Below are 23,105 nucleotides of genomic sequence, written 5' to 3'. Positions count from 1 at the left end.
GGAAAGTGACAACCCCGGGGAGGAGCGAAACGCCCTCCCCCGCCAATCCGGGAAGCAGGGACCGGGGGGAAAGTGACAACCCCGGGGAGGAGCGAAACGCCCCCCCCCCCCAAATCCGGGAAGCAGGGACCGGGGGGAAAGTGCCAACCCGGGGGAGGGGCGAAACACCCTCCCCCGCCAATCCGGGAAGCAGGGACCGGGGGGAAAGTGACAACCCGGGGGAGGGGCGAAACACCCTCCCCCGCCAATCCGGGAAGCAGGGACCGGGGGGAAAGTGACAACCCGGGGGAGGGGCGAAACTCCCTCCCCCGCCAATCCGGGAAGCAGGGACCGGGGAGAAAGTGCCAGCCCGGGGGAGGGGCGAAACACCCCCCCGCCAATCCGGGAAGCAGGGACCGGGGAGAAAGTGCCAACCCCGGGGGAGGGGCGAAACACCTCCCTTTGCTAAGCAGGGACCGTGGGGGGAGAGCCAACCCGGCAGAGGGGTGAAAAAATAATTCCTCCCCTTTGTGATAATAGGGGCTGGGAGGGTGAGGACCCACCCCAAGGAAGGGTGAAAAATTAGCTCCTCCCAACCCAGGGGCCAGGGACTAGAGTCCCACCTTGAAGCTTTGGAGCCACCCCTGACTGCCAGGGGGGAGCGCCCCCTACTGAGCCACCTCACCATATTGCCAATAACCTGGTCCCTACAGCCACTGCCCCCAGGCCCGGGCTGGGCACCCTGGGGGGAAGCTTGTTTCCTGCTCTGCTGTGAAAACTACAAATGAAGCTGCCTGCACTAAATGGAAACGTGCCAGGTCTCTCCCCTCTCCCCCCCTGCAGGCTGCATGATGACCTGTATTAACCACCCCAAAGCAGCATCTGCTACCTAAGCCTTTGCTAATTTCACCTCTTGGGCCATAGGCAACGTGGTCTAGTGGATAAAGCATGGTACTGAGACTCAGCTGGCCTGGGCTGGGCTCCGGGTGATGGTGGACAAGTCGCTTCCCCGGCCTCTGCCTCAGTTTCCCCAGCTGCACAACGAGGATAATGATACTGGTGCCCTCCTTTGCAAAGTGCTTTGAGATCGGGTGTCTAAGAGCACAATAAATCACCATTAGACAATCCTCAGGAGGGCCTGGTTCTCCAATACCTTGCACCTAACACCGTTCGGGTCCGGGTAGCGTTTCCCACTCACTCTCCGTGGTGTCAATGACCGTGCGGGGCCTGAGGGGACGGAAACTCAACCTCGCTGTGTATCTAGGAGGAACAGGATGCAGGACCGCAGAAAGCCCTGTCCAGGAGCAAATGGGTCATTTGTGCTGCCGGAAAAGGCCCTGAAGCCAGATCTCCAGCTGGAGTAAATCGGCTTCGGTCTATTGGCGTCGATGAGCCAAATTCCCAGAGGTGGAAATTAACCTAACTGTATTGGAGTCAATGGGGCCAGATTCCCCTGCGGGTGTAAACCACTGATAGCAATTTACACCATTTGGCGCCCAGCCCATTGTAACCACCTCTCCTCGCCCATCCTCGCATGTTTTCAGAGGCTGAATCAACCCTTCCTGGAAGGGGTGTGCTGGGACCCTGTAGGCTCACATTCCAGGCAGCTGATTCAGAGCAGGGAGCTTCCCTCCCCACGCCCCTTTTCCTGGGGAAACCACAATGAGTTTTTTCCCCACTCTGCCTCATAGTTGAACTCCCGGCAGCAAAGAGAGATGGGGGGCGGGGGGGGGAAGAGTAAGGGGCGGAGATCCAACTCCCTTAAAGAAACAGGATTAGCTAAATCCATGCACCCCAAACCCGTTGAGTCTGGGGGTGCTGGATTCTGATTGGTGTTTACATCTGGGCCAATCCAGAGTCACTCCAGGATCAGAATCTGTCCCCGGTGCTGAGCAGCCAGGCTGCCCAGGCACATAAGCACTGAGCGTGGGTGATATTGTCCATGTGTCATGGGTCTACCCTCCCGCCCAAGGGCCTCAATCCTGTGCACGCCTATGCCCGTGCAGAGCCTCAATGGCTTACGTGCAGAGCCTCAATGGCTTACATGTGGATCAGTCTGCAGGGAACTCAGCTCTCAAAGTCCTGACCCCCCTGGGCACTGCTGTGGAGTGCCTCACGGGGGTGGGGGTGGGGGTCGGGGGTCGGGGACATCCTTGTCCAGAAATGGGGCTCATAGGTGTTACCCTAATACCAGTAATAACCTAACCATTCGACTTCACTCCCCTCCCTGAGCTGAGAATTGGGCCCCAGTAATCTTGCTTCCCAGCTCTGCCCTGCCCTAACCAGGAGATCCCGCTCCTCTTCCCAAGCGGGGAGGAGAACCCAGGCATCCTGACCCCCTGGAACTCCATCCCACTGTTCATGGGAACAGAACCCCCAAGTCCTGAGTTACCCCACCCAGAGTGGCTAATTCTGCTGTGGGGGCAGGTGGGTCTTTCTCTGGGGTTGTGGGTTGGAGCCCTGCATGGGGTACGTTTAGCTTTGGGCATCTATCCACCCTAACAATAGTTACACTGAATTAAGCGAGGACTCCTGGGTTCTTTCCCCAGCCCTGGGAGGGGAGTGGGGTCTAGTGGTTAGACTGGGGGGGAGGGGGCGGGGAGCCGGGACTCCTGGGTTCTATCCCCAGCCCTGGGAGGGGAGTGGGGTCTAGTGGTTAGAGCAGGGGGCGGGGAGCCAGGACTCCTGGGTTCTTTCCCCAGCCCTGGGAGGGGAGTGGGATCTAGTGGGTAGAGCAGGGGGGGCTGGGAGCCAGGACTCCTGGGTTCTTTCCCCAGCCCTGGGAGGCGAGTGGGGGCTAGTGGGTAGAGCAGGGGGGCTGGGAGCCAGGACTCCTGGGTTCTTTCCCCAGCCCTGGGAGGGGAGTGGGGCTAGTGGGTAGAGCAGGGGGGCTGGGAGCCAGGACTCCTGGGTTCTTTCCCCAGCCCTGGGAGGGGAGTGGGGCCAGTGGGTAGAGCAGGGGGGGCTGGGAGCCAGGACTCCTGGGTTCTTTCCCCAGCCCTGGGAGGGGAGTGGGGGCTAGTGGGTAGAGCAGGGGGGCTGGGAGCCAGGACTCCTGGGTTCTTTCCCCAGCCCTGGGAGGGGAGTGGGGGCTAGTGGGTAGAGCAGGGGGGCGGGGAGCCGGGACTCCTGGGTTCTTTCCCCAGCCCTGGGAGGGGAGTGGGGGCTAGTGGGTAGAGCGGGGGGGCAGGGGGGCTGGGAGCCAGGACTCCTGGGTTCTATCTCCGCCATGTGGGTGGCACTAGGGCCCGGGTGGATCAGGGAGGCGCCTCTAGCTGCGGCTCTAGGGCCCGCCCCGCCGCAGTGACTCGCTCGGGCGTGGTGGGTCCCGCAGTCCCGTCCCGGCCGCTAACACAGGCCCGCTGCAGGCAGAGCCCGGAGCCCCGCATCGCCTCCCGCAGGTAGGGCTGGGGGCACCCGGGGCGCCACCCCGGCTCCCGCTGGGTCCCCGGCTCCTTCCCCCAGCGGATCCCTCCACAGCCGCCCCCCGGCCTGCCCTCCTCTCCCTGGCTTCCGCTGCCCCAGATCCCCGGGGCTGTGGGCCGCTCGTGCACCGGATCCCCTCCGGCCCCCGGGATCCCCTCCCTTTCCCCTGGGATCCCCTTCTGATCCCCGTGCACTGGATCCCCTCCCTTTCCCCCGGGAATCGCCTTCTGATCCCCTCTCTTTCCCCCGGGAATCGCCTTCTGATCCCCGTGCACTGGATCCCCTCCCTTTCCCCCGGGAATCGCCTTCTGATCCCCGTGCACTGGATCCCCTCCCTTTCCCCCGGGAATCGCCTTCTGATCCCCGTGCACTGGATCCCCTCTCTTTCCCCCGGGAATCGCCTTCTGATCCCCTCTCTTTCCCCCGGGAATCGCCTTCTGATCCCCGTGCACTGGATCCCCTCCCTTTCCCCCGGGAATCGCCTTCTGATCCCCTCTCTTTCCCCCGGGAATCGCCTTCTGATCCCCGTGCACTGGATCCCCTCCCTTTCCCCCGGGAATCGCCTTCTGATCCCCGTGCACTGGATCCCCTCCCTTTCCCCCGGGAATCGCCTTCTGATCCCCTCTCTTTCCCCCGGGAATCGCCTTCTGATCCCCTCTCTTTCCCCCGGGAATCGCCTTCTGATCCCCTCTCTTTCCCCTGGGGTCCCCTTCTGATCCCCGTGCACTGGATCTCCTTCCTTTCCCCTGGGAATCGCCTTCTGATCCCCTCTCTTTCCCCTGGGATCCCCTTTTGATCCCCGTGCACTGGATCCCCTTTCTTTCCCCCGGGAATCGCCTTCTGATCCCCGTGCACTGGATCCCCTTCCTTTCCCCCGGGAATCGCCTTCTGATCCCCGTGCACTGGATCCCCTTTCTTTCCCCCGGGAATCGCCTTCTGATCCCCGTGCACTGGATCCCCTTCCTTTCCCCCGGGAATCGCCTTCTGATCCCCGTGCACTGGATCCCCTTCCTTTCCCCCAGGAATCGCCTTCTGATCCCCGTGCACTGGATCCCCTTCCTTTCCCCCGGGAATCGCCTTCTGATCCCCATGCACTGGATCCCATCTCTTTCCCCTGGGAATCGCCTTCTGATCCCCATGCACTGGATCCCCTTCCTTTCCCCCGGGAATCGCCTTTTGATCCCCGTGCACTGGATCCCCTTCCTTTCCCCCGGGAATCGCCTTCTGATCCCCTCCCTTTCCCCTGGGATCCCCTTCTGATCCCCGTGCACTGGATCCCCTCCCTTTCCCCCGGGAATCGCCTTCTGATCCCCTCTCTTTCCCCTGGGGTCGCCTTCTGATCCCCGTGCACTGGATCCCATCTCTTTCCCCTGGGAATCGCCTTCTGATCCCCATGCACTGGATCCCCTTCCTTTCCCCCGGGAATCGCCTTTTGATCCCTGTGCACTGGATCCCCTTCCTTTCCCCTGGGAATCGCCTTCTGATCCCCTCCCTTTCCCCTGGGATCCCCTTCTGATCCCCGTGCACTGGATCCCCTCCCTTTCCCCCGGGAATCGCCTTCTGATCCTCTCTCTTTCCCCTGGGGTCCCCTTCTGATCCCCGTGCACTGGATCCCCTTCCTTTCCCCTGGGAATCGCCTTCTGATCCCCTCTCTTTCCCCTGGGGTCCCCTTTTGATCCCCGTGCACTGGATCCCCTGCCCTCTAGATCCCCTCCCATCCTCTCTGGCCCCCTGGAATCCCCTCCTGCCCCCCGAGATTCCCCTCCCTTTCCTCTGGGAATTACCTTCTGATTTCCTCCCCTCCTCTCGGGGATTCCCTCCCTCCCCCAGGGATCCCTTCTGCTCTCTGAGCACTGGATCCTCTCCCCATCCCCCTGGGATCCCCCACACTGGATCCCTCTTTCCTGGGATCCTCTCCTGATCACTATGCACTGGATCCCCTCCCTTCTTCCAGGATCACCTTCTCCTCCCTGAGCACTGGATCGCCTCCCCTTCCCCCCGGGATTGCCTCCTGTTTTCTGCACACTGTATAACCTCCCTTCCTATGGGGATCCCCCTTCTGATCCCCCATGTGCATTGGATTCCTTCTTCTTTCTTCCCTGGAGATTCCCCATGTGCTTTGGATCCCCTCCCCTTTTTCCACTGGGGATGCCCTTCTGATTCCCCATGTACATGGGATCCCCTCCCTTCCCCTGGGGGATCCCCTCCTGCCCCCATGCACACTGGGTCCCCTTTTCTTCCCCAGGATTCCCTTTTGAATCCCCCCACACTGGATCCCTGCCCTTCCCCTTGGGGGTCTCTGATCCCCTCTTTTCTTCCCTGGAGATTTCAGCTCTTCACACATTGGATCCCCATGGGGCTCAAATTCTTCCCTCCTCCATCCTCTCTATCCTTCTCCCTTCCCTGGAGATGTGTCCTTCTGGGTTCCTCCCTCCACAGCAAGAGTCTAAATCCCTATCTGGTAACCCCTTTGCCCCATTAGATCCCTTGAAATCTACCCTCCACTCCTACGCTGGGGCCCTTTCTCTCCTCTGCTGGGCTCGTCTAACCTCCCTCCCACTCCGTCCCTTTGCACCTCCAACTTTCCGCTTTCTTTGGATTCCTCCCCTGGGATCTCTAGGGCAGCGACTCTCTACCTGTCCAGGCGATTGTCCCAAGTCTCGCGTGCCCCCAAACTGCACCTCGCTTCAGACCGACTTGCTTGCCAAACCAGACCTCAAAAGGCCAGCATGTCCCAGCACGCTAGCCCCGAGGAATGGCTGACTTTCTCATTGTGACCAGAGCCTTCCCAAAAGAAATCCGTCGGAATATCAGTGTTGCACTTCCATTTCGGTGGGTCGTCTGTAGAGCAGCCTACGCGAGTCCTTGGCTGTATGAGATTTTAGTTTGTTCTGACCTCGCTAGTGCTTATTGTGCAGCCTGTTGTAAAACGAGGCGGCGTGGATGGACCCCTAGGAAGACCTCTGCGTAACCCCAGGGGTATGCGTACCCCTGATTGGGAGCCCCTGCGTGTCCTGTCGTCTAAATAAACCTTCTGCTTTACTGGCTGGCTGAGAGTTACTGTGAATCGCAGGAAGCTGGGGGTGCAGGGCCCTGACTCCCCCGCACTCCGTGACATAAGCGTACCCCTGATTGGGAACCCCTGCTCTAGGGGAGACTCTTAGGACTAGATTCTCTCTTCCCCTTCTCCCGCCACCCCACTGGATTCCTCCCCCCCGGGGACAACGTCCACCTCTTTACGCTGGATCACCCCACCACCATCCCTCCTCCTGGGATCCTTCTCCGGGGGAGATTTCTTTACGCTGGTTTTCTTCCCTTCCACCTGGATTTTGGGGAATCTCCTGCTTCCTCTTTGCAGTGGATTCCTTTCCCCACAGGGATCTCTTGACCCCCTTTACGCTGGGGGTCTTTCTTCTCCTTTACACTGGATTCCTCTCCCCCACAGGGACCGTGGGTGTTTGTGTGTCTCCTCTGACCCAGCGGGGAGGGGATCTCTTCCCGTTGGCTCATGTCCCCCATTAATCCCCGCTCCAGCAGACGGGGTGGCGAGTGGCTTGCACAGCCCTGGGCCTGACAAGGCTTCTTGCAGGCCGGTGCTGGGTCGCTGCCCTCCACCCCTCACCTGTCCCCGCAGCTGGCTGGAGCCTGTGGACCCGGCTTGGCCTCGCACCCTGGCTGCTCCCATGGAGACAACGCCCCATTGTCTCTCTCTTCCCCCAGGCTTCTGGCCTGGTGCCCAGAGGCCTCCCGCGGCTCTAGCATCTGCTCCTTTCCCCAGCTGATGCCCGCACCCGGCTTTCCTGCCCCCGGGCTGCTGCAGTTCCGGCTCTGGGGCGCTCTACTCGCTTTTGCGCGGCCTGGAGGATGAGGCGAGGCCTCGTAGCTCCTGGGTTCTGTTCAGGGGTCTCAGGTGCAGAGGGCAGGCAGTGGGGTCTGGTGGTGAGAGCAGGGGGGCTGGGAGCCAGGACTCATGGGTTCTCTTTACAGGTGGAAGGGGAGTGGGGTTTAGTGGTTAGAACAGCAAGGCTGGGAGGCAGGACCCCTGGGTTCTCTTTACAGGTGGAAGGGGAGTGGGGTTTAGTGGTTAGAACAGCAAGGCTGGGAGCCAGGACTCCTGGGTTCTCTTTACAGGTGGAAGGGGAGTGGGGTTTAGTGGTTAGAACAGCAAGGCTGGGAGCCAGGACTTCTGGGTTCTCTTTACAGGTGGAAGGGGAGTGGGTTTTAGTGGTTAGAACAGCAAGGCTGGGAGCCAGGACTCCTGGGTTCTCTTTACAGGTGGAAGGGGAGTGGGGTTTAGTGGTTAGAACAGCAAGGCTGGGAGGCAGGACCCCTGGGTTCTGTTCCCAGTTATGGGAGGGGAGGGGAGTGGGGTTTAGTGGTTAGAGCGGGGGGGGGCCTGGGAGGCAGGACTCCTGGGTTCTCTTTACAGGTGGAAGGGGAGTGGGTTTTAGTGGTTAGAACAGCAAGGCTGGGAGCCAGGACTCCTGGGTTCTGTTCCCAACTCTGGGAGGGGAGTGGGGTCTGGTGGTTAGAGCAGAGGAGTGCTGGCAGGCAGGACTCCTGTTTCATTCCCCCACCGCACTCGATTAAACGGAGAGAAAGGTGGGTAGCTGAGTCCATAAAACTTTTACTATCGTACCCGGCTTGTCCTGTGAGCTAGACTGGCCTCGGGGTGTCGCGTGCTAAAGCTGTCTTGGCAGAGACCCTACTGAGGCCCAGTCAAATCGGTTTGACTTGCAAATCAAGCCACGGGTATCAGCTGGGTCTTTGCTGGGGACACGGCTCAGCTGAGGATCCTGCATCTCGCGCATAAAGCGGGATAGACTCCGGCTTGTTCTCCCCGACTGCCCTGGGGCAAGTCAGATGCGTTTTGTGGGCAGCTGAGATGGGGCCAGTTTAGCCCAATCACCTTTCTTCTCCCCCCCCCCCGCTTATAAATGCCCCGTAGGTGTAGACAATGCCCCAGTGTTCTCTGATTTGCATCGTCTGGGCGCCGCTATTCCTGCAGCGCCGGCATTAAATCGTCCAAAGAGCTCCCCAGTCCGCTGAAACTGGCTGGTGATTTCGCCCGCTGAAAAGAGAAGAGGGAAAACAGTCGCTAACGAAACAAAGTTCTTTTGTGTCCCTCGGCAGCACCGGCCAGATTTTAAATGAACCCTGGTGGTCCTGCCAGGTGTTTATGGCGGGTGTTTTCCCTGCTTCACAGTGGGGGAAACCGAGGCACGGGAGAGGGCGTGACTGGCCCGAGATCACATGGGAAGTTAGTGGCAGAGCGGGGAGGCCTGACTTTCGGTCTCTCCCAATCCAACTTCTAGACTAGGGGCTGCTTGTGCTTAATTTTTAAGTCCGCCCCAGACCCAAACCTGAGCCGATCGAGTCATTTTCTGACCCAACCCTTCTCCCCAAACCTGTGGCCGTGCCACAGGCACCTCCTGCCTGTGGGGTTGGCACAGCGGCGGCTGCGTGTCCCGGCCCGGCCATCTACTGCCTGCTATTGGCGTCGTGTGGAGTGAGGGGTCTGCGTCAGGTGGGAAAACTGTGCCCAACACTTGTAGTTGGTCCTGTCGGGTTCAGGTCAGGTTGCAGGGCTCTGTGTTAGACTGTATCCCACTGCCAGAACTGGGGATAGAACCCAGGAGTCCTGCCCCTGCCCCACGACCCACACATTAGTCCTCTCTGAGCTGACTGCGTTCCTCTCCCAGAGCTCAGTACGGATGTACAGCAAGAGAGATTCCAGAGTTCTGTCATTTGTATTGTTGCCCATCACCATTGTATCTGGGCTTTTTCCACTAGCAAAATCCCCTGTGGATTTCATAGAGTCTCTGCCATGTTTGCCTTTTATTGGGGAAAAAAAATCCTGCCTGGGGTAGAGATTTGGGGTTTTATTTTGCTGGGTTTTTTTTTAAATTTCCCCTCTTTCTTGCTTGTTTTGTTTCTGTGCGGTGGGTTGGTTGGGGTTCATTGCGTCTCAGGCGTTGTCTGTGTCAGCCTGACAGTGGAAAGGTTTTTCTCAAAGTTGGGGACTTTGAAGTGTTTTCAGAGCTGGGGCTAGAACCCAGGAGTCCTGGCTCACAACTCTGCTGCTCTAACCACTAGACACCACTCCCCTCCCAGAGCTGGGAATGGAATGTGAGCGTCCTGGCTCCCAGCCCCCATGCTCGTCTTCCAGAGCTGGGGTTAGAACCCAGGAGTCCTGGCTCCTAGCCCCTGTCCTCCCCGCTCTAACCACTAGTCCCTGCTCCTCTCCCACAACTTGGAATAGAATGTGAGAAGCCTGGCCTCCAGCCCCCCCCACATGCTCCCCTTCCAGAGCTGAGATTAGAACGCAGGAGTCCTGGCTCCCCTCCCAGCATGCTGTCTATCTGCAAAAACATGGCACCAGATTCCAGGGGTTACTCTCCAGTTTGATTCCCTGTTTTGGCAACACCCGATCCAGATCCTGCCAGGTGCTGGGGCCCTACCCCTCCAGGAGCTAGAGGGTCTCCTGCAGGTTTGGGCCCGGACGTTGTCCGGGAGTGTGCCTAACTAACCAGCCGCTTGTGCCAGCCGCTTCCCAGGGCATCCTGCGTGCCCACCTATGAGCAGCTTCTGCTGTGAGGTATCCTGAGCAAACACCGTGTGTGGAGTGGAGGGGGCAGTTACTGCTGAGCAAAGGGACTGTGCTGAAAACCTGCCTGAGAGAGACGTCGTCTCCCCAAGGGGAAAGGGGTGGCCGTGCTTTGTGGACCAAGGCCATTGCAGAACCAGGGGTGGGTTGAGGAGGAGTGAAACTGACCAGCTGGTGGGTTGAGGGGGAGTGAAACTGACCAGCCCTTTGTCTGTTTTTTTTCCAGCCCATCTTTTCGCAGGTCTTTCTCCGGCTAGGAAACCGCCCCGATGTTCCTGGTCAAGAACTTCCTAGGAGGAGGAGGGGGAGGAGGCGGCGGCGGTGGAGGTGGGGGCTTCGGGGGGAACATCGGGAACGTGATCGGAGGATTCCTGAGTGGCGGCGGTGGAGCAGGACGGGCTGGAGGTGGGGGAGGCGGCGGCGGAGCCATGGGCATCATTGGAGGAGTGATCAATGCCATCAGGTTCGTACATAGTCTCGTCGTCGTTGTTACTGGTATTGTGCTAACGCCAGGGCTCCATGACCGAGACCGGGGCCCCGTCGCGCCAGGCGCTGCCCAGACACTCAGTGACCGAGATCAGGGCCCCGTCAGGCCGGGCGCTGCCCAGACACACAGTGACCGAGATCAGGGCCCCGTTGCACTGGGCACTGCCCAGACACACAGTGACAGAGACCGGGGCCCCGTCGCACCAGGCGCTGCCCAGACACACAGTGACCGAGATCGGGGCCCCGTCGCACCAGGCGCTGCCCAGACACACAGTGACTGAGATCCGGGGCCTTTTCAGGCCAGGCGCTGCCCAGACACACAGTGACCGAGATCGGGGGGAGTGCCTTTGGATCAAGGACAGCGGGATGAGTTTGATTGTGCCAGTCTCCAATAGTGGGAGAAGAAACCCCAGACAGGCTCCTTAATTGATGTTGTTCTGTCTGCTGGGCGAAGGTGCTGGCTTAAATGGCTGGCTCTGCAGGGCGGGCGCAGTATGCGGAGTAGCATGGGGATAATAATACTTCGCCCTTGTCTAGCGTTTTTCATCTGCAGCTCTCAAAGCGCTGCATTAGGGAGGGCAGAATCACGGAGATGTCGGACTGGAAGGGACCTCGAGAGATCACCTAGACCACACCTCTTCCCCCCCCTCCCCTGCACTGAGGCAGGGCCAGGTAAACCTAGACCATGCCTGAGAAGGGTTTTTCCAGCCTGTTCTTAAAAACCTCCAACAGTGGGGATCCCACAACCTCCCTTGATCACCTGTTCCAGAGCCGAACTCCCCTGAGAGTTAGAAAGTTTTTCCTAATACCTCACCTAAATCTTCCTTCCCGCCAGTTAAGCCAATTCCTTCTTGTCCTTGCCTCCAATGGATGTGAAGAATCACCGTCCTCTTTATAACAACCTTTTACATGTCACGATCCCCATTTTATAGATAGGGAAACTGAGGCCCAGGAAGTCACCCAGCAGGCCAGCGGCTGGGTCAATCTGTCATCCCCAGCTGCTGTGCCCTGCCCCGACCCAGAGGGACCCGCTTTAGAGGGGGAGAGGAGAGGAGAGGTCAGCCCTGGTGGCTGCTGAGTGGCCGGGTAGGGTAGTGGATTATGTGCCAGGGGCATAGATTTTGCTAGGAAATGGACTGAGACCTCCCAAATTCATTATCCAGGGTAGGGAGTGTAACAATTTTCAGCCAGGCCAGATTCGAACCGGTGAACCTGCGGGTGAAAGGCTCCCTAGCCAGCTCCTAAAGAGGCTGCCTGTGTCCCGGCCGATATTGTGGTTTGCCGTAGGGGCCCGTTTATTGGTTGCATGCGTGTTCACGCTCTCCTCTGGACTTGCTCCAGTTTCTCCGCATCTTTCCCGAAATGCGGCACCCAGAACTGGACACAATACTCCAGCAGAGGCCTACTCAGCGCAGAGTAGAGCGGAAGAATGACTTCTCGTGTCTTGCTTGCAACACGCCTGCTAATACAGCCCAGAATGATCTTTGCTTTCTTTGGTCTGCTCAGGCTCTGACCCCCAGACTCCTTTCCGCAGAACTCCTTCCTACGCCATCATTTCCCATAGTCCTTCCTAAGTGGAGCACTTTGCATTTGTCCTTGTTGAATTTCATCCTATTTACTTCAGAGCATCTCTCCAGTTTGTCCAGATCATTCTGGATCTTAACCCTCTCCTCCAAAGCACTTGCAACCCCTCCCAGCTTGGTGTCACCTGCAAACTTTAGAAGTGTCCTCGCTCTGCCGTTATCTAAATCACTGATGAAGATATTGAACAGAACCAGACCCAGGACTGATCCCCACTCGTTATGCCCTTCCAGCACGACTGTGAATCGCTGATAACTACTCTCTGGGAACGTATCCCAGATCTTTCTGGGATCTGTTGGCGCTGAGGCACCAGAGGAGCGTGTGGTATTTGGGGGTTCACCTGGCTGGGCGAGGTGCTGGCAGGCCGAGACAAAGGAACTGAGCATTTTGATCTCTGACCTAGAGCCTGGCTGGAAAAGCTGGACAGGAGACTGGGCGAGTGGAGGCGTCTTGAACAAAGACTGTGTCTTGCTCGTTCAGGTGCGAGTCTCTGAGATGCTCGTTTTCCCTTTAATTCCCGTCTCGGCCTTTCTCCTTGTTACTTGGCATCACTTGACCCACGGGCCTTTGTGAATCAACTGGCTTGGCTTTCATCTCCAAATCACCAGCCGCTGATCGGGCTCTGTCGAGTGTCTGCCTGATGGGATGGAGGAGAGGCAGAGGACCTGTTGCTTTCTCGGTGGGGGCCCAGTGAGAGGGGCTGGTCCCTCCAGGGCGATTTCAGGGCTGGAGGGGTCCTGGTTTCAGCCTGCAGGCTGGGTAAAGCCAGGGCATTGAAGGCACCCAGAGTTACAGGGCAGGCGGTGACCCATGCCCTTACTGGTCGGGCTTCAACCCCAGAATCCCGTGGCCTCTTGGGGGTAGTGGATTCTCCCTGGCTAGGAGGTGTTGCTTTGAATGCGGTGCCCTGGCCTGTTGATTGCGGGGGGAGGGCTGGGGATTAGGGCAGGCTGGGCGGCTCCGCCTTGCTTTGGTTTTCCATCAGACTGGTTTGCCCACATAGGGGGAACTAGCTAGAGGCACAGGCCCCAGGACAGCCCTGCCCGTGCCCCTAGACGAGCGCAGGGGAGAGTCCCTGTTTCCTCTGTCCCTGCCTCGGTTCTTCCCCTGATGCTGGGCTCTTCTCTCATCACTGATATTCCCCCAGCGCGTTCCATACATAAGATCCCCAAGCACCTGGCAAACCATATATGCAGGGATCCCTCACCCAGCACTGAAATGCAGCTGCCTCTGGGAGTGAGGTGTGGCAGCTGTTTATACAACGATCCCTCACCCAGCACTGAAATGCAGCCATCTTTGGGGGTGGAGCGTGGCAGCTGTGTATACAGGGATCCCTCACCCAGCACTGAAGTGCAGCCACCTCTGAGGGTGAGATGTGGCAGCTGTTTATACAGGGATCTACCCTAAATTAGAAAGTGGTTCTGCAGTTTATTATGCCATGTATTGTGTGTAGGGGAGGCGGTGTGGTCTAGTGGCTAGAACACTGGGCTGGGAGAGAGGAACCCTAAGTTCTGTTCCCAGCTCTGCTGTTGTCTCTGTGAGAGCCTGGAGGTAGCTCTGTGCCTCAGTTTCCCCCTCTGAATAGCAGGGAGGTGCTCTTACATGTATTATGGTGGCACCCTAGGAACCCCAAGAGTGGGCCAAGACCCCGTGGTGCCAGGCGCTGTACAGACACACAACTAAAAGGTGGCTCCTGTTACACCTTTCACGTGCATCGTTTCACTTGACAACAGCCATATCTTCACTTCCGGGATGCTTTTGCCTCAGCCACCTCTCTTCTATAGCACTTGAAATATTAAATACGTTAAATATTAAGGAACTGGACTGGGACTCGGGGGATCTGGATTCAGTGCCTGGCTCCGCCACTGGGCTCCCTGTGTGATCTTGGGCAAATCACCGCATCTCTCTGGGCCTCAGTATCCCCATCTGTAAAACGGGGATAATAACTCTTGAGAGCAGGTACTGACTCAGTCAGGTTCTGTGCAGCGCCCGGCCCGACGGGGCCCTGGTCTCGGTCGGGGTCTGCACATCGCCCGGCGCGGCGGGGCCCTGATCTCAGCTGGTGCTGCCATAATGCAAATATATAATAACTTTACCAGATGGACTTGTGTGTTTGTAAAAGACCCTTCGTAATTGTTTCCTCTTTCTTTCCCCCTCCGTGTCACAGCGAAGCAGCAGCTCAGTATAATCCGGAGCCACCGGTAAGTCCTGATGACAGCTCTCCTGTCCTAGCCCTGCCTGCGCTGGTTCTAACGACTCCTGTCAGACATTAACAAGGGCCCTGGGCATGCCGAGTTTGTAGCCAGACATGTGGGGGAGGGTTCTCTGGCACGGAGCCCCGTTGCCCTGGTGGGGATAAGCCGCGTGAATGCAGGCGTCTGCCCACGACCGAGTGCTCTGCGGTTTGGTTTGGTTTTCAAAGTGATTTGCAAAGAGAAGTAAATGGGCCTCACGTCCTTGGCTGCTTGTTTATGGAGCACAAAGACAGCCCAAGGTGGCGTGTCGTACATTAGAAATTCAGGTCTCCTTTTCCTGTTTGTCCTGGAGGACACTGGATGGCTGGAGAACTGGATCGTGCCCTGCAAAGAAAATCTCACTGACTGGAAAAGGGAGGGGAAAGTGGCTTTTATTAATTGGGATTGTCTCTCCTTGAGCCAGAGTCTCCTCTAGTGGTGTAAACTGGTTCTCTTGAAGTCAGTGGAGTAATGCTGGTGTGCCCTGGCTGAGGCTCTGGCCTCACTGACTCCAATGGAGTGACGCCCATTTACACCAGCTGGGGATCTGACGCCAATGGAGTGACGCCCATTTACACCAGCTGGGGATCTGACGCCAATGGCGTGACGCCTATTTACCCCACCGGGAAGCCTGTCTTGTTCCTGATTTATGCCATCTGAGTATCTGGCCTTTGGGGGTTGTCACTGTCCAGCCCTATTTAATTCAGGGCACCCTTGGGAGACAACACTTTCTGCTAACGATCCACCCCAACCTGCTTATAAAATATCCAAACCCACCTTGCAATGAGCTGAAAGTCTCCGGCTTTCCTTGTCTATCCAGACAAGAGCTGGGTTCCCAGATATCCCCTCCTCTTGGACGAGGTCTCCGTTTCAGATGCTTAAACGTTTTTTGCTAAGGAATCTGCACCTGCCGGTGGGTGACCCTTTGGGTCAGTGTAGAGACATGGATCTACGTTTAAAGCACTCTGGCTATTTATATTTTGTAACTTTCCGTTTCTTTCTGCCCCCCCCAGCCCCCTCGCAGCCACTTCTCCAACGTGGAAGCTAACGAGAGCGAGGAAGTACGCCAGTTTCGACGCCTCTTCACGCAGCTGGCCGGAGATGTAAGTATTTTGCCGTCCTCTCTCTTTGCGTCCATCAGAAAGGGTCCCCGGCCCAGCCCTGAGGGCATCCCCCGGGCCAAAATTTTCACCGAGGCCCTCTGCTTTTTATTTTAGGGGGGCTCTGAATCTGAGACTCCTTGGGCCTGATCCCCAGCCAATTCACAACTGCTTTGCAAATCAGGCCCCGGAAGCAAAGGCCTCTGGGTGCCCTGTGACCTTTCCTCTCTGTAGATAGCCCTGCCCAGAATCCTTTGCAGCATGGGACTGCAGTGGGTTGTGGGTAGGGCCCTACCAAATTCACGGACGTGAAAAATGCATCACGGACCGTGAAATCTCGTCTGCCCCCGTGAAATCTGGTCTTTTGTGTGCTTTTACCCTATACTATACAGCTGTCACGGGGGAGGCCAGCGTTTCTCAGATTGGGACTCCTGACCCAAAAGGGAGTTGCAGGGGGGGTCACAAGGTTATTTTTGGAGTGTGTGGTGGTGTCACCCTTACTTCTGCGCTGCCTTCAGAGCTGAGCAGCTGGAGATCAATGGCTGTTACACACACACACACACACACACACACACACACACACACACACACACACACACACACACACACACACACACACACACACACACACACACACACACACACACACACACACACACACACACACACACACACAGTGTGTGTGTACTCCTACAATTACAACACCCTGAAATTTCAGATTGAAATAGCTGCAGTGATGAAATTTACAATTTTTAAAATCCTCTGACGCTGAAATCGACCAAAGTGGACTGTGAACTTGGTAGGGCCCTAGTTATGGGGTGAGGAATGTGTCCAAGGAGGCAGCCGCCTCCATCCAGGAGCAGCCGGGAGGTGGCTCCCTGCGGGTCGAGGTGCTCCAGAGAGACCAGGCAGGGTGAGCGTTACTCCAGCCTGGTGTGACGTCCCCCTTGTCTCTGTGCTTTGCGGCAGGATATGGAAGTGAGCGCCTCCGAGCTGATGAACATTCTCAACAAGGTGGTGACCAGACGTAAGTGGGGCCCGCGGTCCGTTTTAAATCAAATCCTGCATCGGTTGATTAATTTACGAAATGGTTAAAAGGTCCGGGCTGCCTGTCCTGTGGTGCTCGGTAACTGTCCCTCCTGAGGCTACAGGGGACCTAGGCAATGCCAGGACTCCTGGGTTCCTTTCCTGGCTGGCTCGGGTGAGCTGCTGTCCATGCTTTAGTTTCCTAGATTCATCGGTTTTAAGAGAGTTTTGTGATCATCTCACCTGACCTGTATAACACAGGCCAGAGCTTCCTGCTTCCAGCCCATATCTGGTGGCTGAGCTAGCCGGCTGCCCTCTCTGAGCAATGGGGGACGATGCTGAACTTCTGGTATCTCCATGGCACTGAGACGCCTGGCACTGGACTCCGCACCCCAGAGGCAGTAGCGTCGAGGCCGTGCAGAGCTCCGGGGCCTGGAGCCCTGTCGTAGTTACGCCTCCTGCGTCATCTGAAATTGCTCGAACCTGCTCTCTTGCCTTCCAGATCCCGACCTGAAGACGGACGGGTTTGGGATTGACACCTGTCGCAGCATGGTGGCCGTCATGGATGTATCCTCCCCCCAAACTGACGTCTGAGCCCAGGAGCCTTTAAAGATACCAGGGCCTGATTCACAGCTCCCGCGCCCCCTGTGCCTGGGGCAGGGATGGGCGGTGGGGGGCTTTAAGCCCCCTTTGCTCTCCCTATATTCTAGGCCCTGCCCAGCCCCTGCTATCAGTCTCCAGGCTGCCCTAACTCACACTTCACCCCCTATAGGCTCTGGGGGGCAGAGAATAGCCACAGGGCAGTGCGCTCTGGCCACGCCCCCGATCTGCCCCCCATGGGCCCGGCATAGCCACAGGGCAGTGCGCTCTGGCCACGCCCCCGATCTGCCCCCCATGGGCCCGGCATAGCCACAGGGCAGTGCGCTCTGGCCATGCCCCCGATCCGCACCCTGTGCTGGGGCCCGTATGCCCAGCTCCACGCTGGCTGGGGAGATCCCCTGCACAGGTGAGAGTCTCGGGGGGCCGTTTCCACCCACGTTGAAGGCCCCTGTGCTGCCGGATCCCCTCCCTGCGGCTTGGCGGGGCCCCGGGTGGCTTTGGCCGACGTCTTTGTTCCTTGACCTCGAGCGCGTCAGAGCGACACGACCGGGAAGCTGGGCTTCGAGGAGTTCAAGTATTTGTGGGGAAACGTCAAGAAGTGGCAGGTAGAGAGGTGGGGGGAGGGGGGCGGCTATCGCGCGTGGCTGAGACCCGATTGTACCCCCCCCCTCCGGGCGTGGGGACAGGAGGGGGAACGAGAGACCTTGGGGCTCCCAGTCTGGGCGCTGGACTCCAAGGAGCCTTCCCGGCTGGAATTGACATGTGTCACTTTCAGCCGTGGGGGGGCCTTGCTGCTGCATTGCCTTCTGGGTACCCAGAATTCCCAGCGCCGCTCCCCTGCCTACCTGCCAGAGGTACCAGGGGTGTCCGGCAGGGGAGCAGCTGTGAATCTCGGGTGAGGATAGAGACAGCTGGGATCCAAACAGTCCCCTCCTTGGGGGCAGAGTTAAGGGGCTGCGTTGCCCGTGATGTCCCCCTCCCACACACTCCGTCCGTCACCCAGCATTCTAGGGAGGGGCTGCCATTTTAGTGGGGGACGTCTCTCTCATATCCCTCCTGCCCCCCATGTGCCACTTGAGCGGTGGGGTGGTGGTTTCTTATTTCCCTCCCCTACTCTGCCATTCTCGGGTGGGGGGGGGGAGGATCTCGGCTTCTGTCCCTTCCCCCCTCGCCCATGTCTGCCATCTCTCTGCCTGTGGTCCCCCTCCCTGCCCAGGCTCAGTCTGCGGCTGTGTGTTTGTGCTGGGGGGGAACTCTCTTATCGCGTAACCAACTTGTCCCCCCCTTCCCCCCCCGCAGTGTGTCTACAAACAGTTCGACACGGACCGATCCGGCACCATCGGGAGCAGCGAGCTGCCAGGCGCCTTCGAGGCGGCGGGTAAGGAGCCGCTGAGGGGTGGGATTGGCGGGTGGGCGGGGGGGGGACCCACAAGGGCTGTCTCAGGTGGACGGGGAGTGACTGTCTCTCCTCCCCTCCCCCCAGGCTTCCGGCTGAACGAGCAGCTGTACCAGATGATCGTGCGCAGGTACTCGGACGAGAACGGCCACATGGACTTCGACAACTTCATCAGCTGCCTGGTTCGCCTGGACGCCATGTTTCGTAAGTGGCCTGCGGGTCGGCCCTGGGGATGTGGGGGGAGGGTTCTGGAGTCCTCTGCCCCCCCCTCCCCTCTGACCACTCCCCCAACCCCGCCTCTAGTGTGAGCCGGGCCCCTCCCATCTGGGTTTTTCTCCATGCGTGGACAGCGCCTGGCCCGTTATGCGAATGCAAGAAATAATCCAAACCCCCCCCCCCCCCGCAATGGTGGATGATGCCTCCTGAGCTGGTTTCTCTCTCATCCCAACCCCTCTGCCCTGGCCTCTGGTGAACTGGATTTCTGTCAGTGACTGGGCGCTCCAGCCAGAAACCGAGAGGTTAATCCTAACCAGTTCATGGGAACCCCCTGGTCCTGGACCTGTGGGTTGTGACTTCAAGTGGGCGGGTCACCGGCATTTGCGTGGAAAGGGGGGGGCGTTAGTGATCAGAGCACAGGGATGGAGGTCAGGACTCTTGGGTTCTAGCCCCAGCTCTAGGAGGGGAGTGGGGGCTAATGATTAGAGCAGGGGTTGGGGGGCGCGCTGGGAGCCAGGACTCCTGGGTTCTATCTCCATGAGCAGATGTTAGAGATCGGGGTGGTTCCTGTTGTGCTGGGTGCTGCAGGCACATGCTGAGAGACGGTCCCTGCCCCAGATTTAGGCAGCCGAGATAGACAAGGGGGGAGGGAGAGAGAGGCAGGAGTATCACCTCCCCCCCACCCCCTAGGGCTCACAGATAACCGAGATCTCCTGAGTCCCGGCCCAGTGTGTTAACCATGAGGCCGCCCTACCCCCTCTCCTCTCTCCTCCTACAGGTGCCTTCAAGTCTCTGGATAAGGATGGGGATGGGCAGATCCGGGTGACCATCCAGGAGGTGAGTGAGGCGGGAGGCTGGCTGCCCCCCGGCCTTTTCTTTCCTGCTGTCTAGCAAGCAACCCCGATGTGGTTCCTGCCTCCCTTCCCCGCCCCGCAGGGCTGGCCGGGAACTCCTGAGTTAGTGGGTCCAGCCCGGCTTCCGCAGGCCACTCCTTGGGGGGGCGGGCAGGGTCAGGGACCTTTCCAGCAGCGTGAGGAGCGGCCGCAGCCCCAGCAAAGCTGGAGTATCCTATTGGGGTCCATGGGGAATGGCCCCTCCCCCAGCCCTGCACTCACACCCCATTGAGGTCCATGGGGAACGCCCCCTCCCCACCCCACCTTAAAAACAGGGGCCAATCCTGTCCCGCCGCTGGGTGGTCTGTATTTCGCTCTCTAACTGACCACTCTTCCACTCTGCCCCGCAGTGGCTGCAGCTCACCATGTATTCCTAAGAGCCTGCGTGCCAGCCTGGACCGACGGCCCGGAGCGCGCCCTGGCCTCTCCGGGCTCCGTGCTGCGACCTGGGCCTCTCCACGCCAGCTGCGACCCGCCCTTCTCTTTGCTTTTGGATTCCCAACCCTCCCCGCTCCCTGGAAGACCAGATGTCCCCTGCTCTCCATCCCCCACCTTCGCTGGCTCTCCTCCGGGTCGCTTGGCGGGCGGGCGGGGGGGGCATAAAACGGCTTCCGATTTCGAGGTATGTTTGCTGCCATGTGATCCACGCTTCATTGGTCCCTCTTCGGGCCCCAAGGATCTCCCAGCTCCGGCGGGAGGGGGCAGAAACGAAGCCAAACGCAGCAATCAGTGGAGCTATTTACCCCTCCCCACGCGCCGGCGGATTTTAATTTCCGGATTCCGGCTCCCTCCCTGGCTGGAATTTGCTCGGCTGAATGGGAGCCGACCAGGCCAGTTCCTTCCCTGCATGCAGTTTCTCCGCCCAGGCCCTAGAGAGGCCGGGCGGGGGCAGGTGGAAAAGCTTTTGGCTGTGGCAGACACATGGCAGCCCACCTGGCTCTCTGTCTTCCTTTAGTGGCTAGGTCACGTATAGCGATTTTTTTCAGGCTGCTGCGGTAGAGGCTTGTGCTTTTTTAGGTCCGGAGGTGCTGGGTTCGATCCCCGCAGACCACCCAAGCCAGGGAGGCATCTGATGGACAGCAAGTGCCCCCTGCCCCCAAGGGCATCGGGTGAGGCCGCCGCCTAGCTGGGGCGTATGCAAATCCGGGGCTGCCCCGCTCGGTGGTGGCATTTTCGAAGGCAGGAGGGATGCCCGGGCTGTTGGGGGTTTGCCGTGGAATGTACCAGCTGTCTCTCTCACCGACGCCCACCGTGTTTTCTAAAGCTCAATAGAAATGATAATAAAGTTCTATAATAACATGTCACCAGAGCTCGGATGCGTCTCTTTTCCGCCCCTGCGCTGCGTTCCAGCTAAACGTATGCTCCCTGCCAACCCCCTGTCTAGGAGCTGTCACTGTTTTCATAATTCGTGCCTTTCCCCCTCTCCCCTGAAGCACTGGCAGTTTAGGTCATTGCAATGCAGCTGCCTCTGGGGTGGAATGCGGCGGCTGTTTTTAACAGTACGCAACAGCTTAACCGGCCTTACTGTGGTGCTTGGGTGGGCCCCTTTGTCTGAGCACCTTGCGTTCTTTAATGTGCTTAGCCTCCCGAGGTAGGCCAATGCTACCCTCCCCATGCACAGGTGGGGAAACTGAGGCATGGAGCTGCAGTGACTTTCCCAAGCTTACTCAGAAGGAGCGAGGATTTCAACCCGGGTTTTGCTGAGTCCCAGGTTGGTGTCCAAAGGGGAAAATTTTAGGGACGCAGAATCATCCAAACTGGGATTTAATCAGTGGGATGTTTGGTCGCAGAAGGGTCAATGGAAAAATAAATGGGTCCCAATGTAAACACCCCCCCATCTGTAAATCCATCGAAGGACTTGCAGCAGGTTTCAGCTGGTGTTAACTGAGATCAGAATCTGATCCCAGCGCCCTGAGCTCTTACTCTGGTTCCAGACTCACTTGTTACGGTGTCAACTGCCTGTCTCTGCCCTTCTCGCATCCCGGCCTGAACGGGAGATGGGCTATTCGGTGTGGGAACCTCGTACAGAACGGCCGTCACGTTCCACCCCAGAGATGGCAGCATTTCATTGGTGGTTGAGTGAGGCCCTGGGGAAGGAGCTCTGGAAAACATTCCTCATTGGAGGTGGGGGGAAGGTGCCAGATAACGAGCAGGGATAGCGCTACAGGTAACGGGGGGAGGGGGAGATGGTCCCGTCTCTCCCCAGATGCAGCATGGCCTAGTCCAGTGGTTCTCAAACTTTTGTACTGGGGACCCCTTTCACACAGCAAGCCCCTGAGTGCGACCCCCCCTTATAAATTAAAAACACTTGTTTATATATTTAACACCATTATAAATGCTGGAGGCAAAGCGGAGTTGGGGGTGGAGGCTGACAGCTGGCGACCCCCCCCCCATGTAATAACCTTGCCACCCCCTGAGGGGTCACGTCCCCCAGTTTGAGAACCCCTGGCCCGGTGGCTAGGGTGGCAGACTGGGACCCAGGAGATGTGGGGTCTGTTTCTGTCTCTGCTGCCTCCCTGCTGTGGGACTTGCTTCAAATCACTGCTCTCTACATCGGATTCCTCTCCCACCATCTGTCGATTGAGGCTGGAAGCCCTTCAGGCCCGGAGCTGTCTCTCGCTAGGGGTTTGTGCTGGGCCTAGCACATTGGAACCTGGGCTTGACGTGCTATTGCAACACGCAGTTAGTGCTTGCCTGCCTCGGTTTCCCCATCAGTAAAATGGGGATCATATTTATTACTCGGACTGTCAGCTCTGCGGGGCAGTGTCCATCTTTTGTGTTCTGAGTTCGTACAGCACCTGGCACAAGGAGGGGCCTGGCTCTGGACTGGGGCGCCTAGATGCTACCACAGTACATGTAATAGCAATACAAAAAGTCCAGGGCCTAACCCCCTAGGGCGCTGGTCCACACCTCAGCCTGCCAGTTACCATGGTGCATTGAATAGCATTCCTCTCCCAGGGGAGGGGTGAGACTGAATTAGTGTATTCAGTGCATTGCACATTGCATGATCCTAAACGTGCAGCTACAACCCACCTCAAACTGTTATTCAATAGCAGCTGAACCGACGGTCTCCTGAGCAGGTGCCAGTGTCCCCGCCCCTCCTCCTGCCCCATTCTCTGGGGCAGGTGCAGGGTCAGGGCTTAAGGCATAAAGCGACTCTCTGGTGATCTGTGAACTGAATAACCTCGGCACACCCAGCGTGTAGAGGAACTGGTTCGGTCGGGGCCCCGAGCAGCCTGGCCACAGTTCAGCTGGCAGGCTGGGACAGGTGGGACTGCTTGGTGGAGTTGTTCGCAGTTCAGCAGGCGTCCCCGTGAGACTGTTACGCCTTGAGGGAGGAAAGCACTTGGCTTCTTGTAGCCACCGCCTGTTACCTTCTCTCCTGTGGGCTCACCACAGTCCCTAATGCCGGCCCAGACCCCCTGGTTGTTAGCACCGTGGAGTCCTGGCTCCCAGCCTCCCTGCTCTAACCACTAGACCCCACTCCCCAGCTCGGAGCAGAACCCAGAAATCCTGGCTCCCAGTTCCCCCTGCTCGAATCACTAGGCCCACACGCCCTTC

The 23,105-nt window shown here is 58.5% G+C and overlaps 1 protein-coding gene and 1 long non-coding RNA gene across 3 annotated transcripts in view; one reads left to right on the top strand and one right to left on the bottom strand.

Annotated features, from left to right (window-relative positions):
• Positions 1–3,237: 3,237 nt before the first annotated feature.
• On the top strand, positions 3,238–20,848 carry CAPNS1 (calpain small subunit 1). The gene is made up of 11 exons (XM_039510678.1): positions 3,238–3,380; positions 10,239–10,475; positions 14,247–14,280; positions 15,327–15,416; positions 16,383–16,440; positions 16,942–17,006; positions 17,576–17,644; positions 18,339–18,417; positions 18,523–18,639; positions 19,430–19,488; positions 19,895–20,848. The coding sequence occupies exons 2-11, from the start codon at positions 10,282–10,284 to the stop codon at positions 19,919–19,921; spliced, it is 792 nt and encodes a 263-aa protein (XP_039366612.1). The 5' UTR covers positions 3,238–3,380; positions 10,239–10,281; the 3' UTR covers positions 19,922–20,848.
• Positions 20,671–23,105, bottom strand: part of LOC120388682 — a 3,439-nt gene continuing 1,004 nt past the window's right edge. For both annotated transcript variants that reach the window (XR_005590629.1, XR_005590630.1), the window contains exons 2-3: positions 21,485–21,645; positions 20,671–20,802 (exon numbers count right to left, since the gene is read on the bottom strand). This is a non-coding gene — a long non-coding RNA (uncharacterized LOC120388682). The remainder of the gene's footprint in view (positions 20,803–21,484; positions 21,646–23,105) is intronic.

Source organism: Mauremys reevesii, linkage group 22, assembly GCF_016161935.1.
Source record: "Mauremys reevesii isolate NIE-2019 linkage group 22, ASM1616193v1, whole genome shotgun sequence".
Classification (NCBI taxonomy): domain Eukaryota; kingdom Metazoa; phylum Chordata; order Testudines; family Geoemydidae; genus Mauremys; species Mauremys reevesii.
This window is presented reverse-complemented; position numbering and strand designations above follow the sequence as displayed.

Bases quoted from the DNA above. Each gene is read 5' to 3' on its own strand.
- CAPNS1 (XM_039510678.1), top strand. From the start codon at position 10,282: ATGTTCCTGGTCAAGAACTTCCTAGGAGGAGGAGGGGGAGGAGGCGGC. The intron at 17,007-17,575 runs GTATCCTCCCCC...CGAGCGCGTCAG, and splicing joins GCATGGTGGCCGTCATGGAT to AGCGACACGACCGGGAAGCT. The intron at 18,640-19,429 runs GTAAGTGGCCTG...CTCCTCCTACAG, and splicing joins TCGCCTGGACGCCATGTTTC to GTGCCTTCAAGTCTCTGGAT.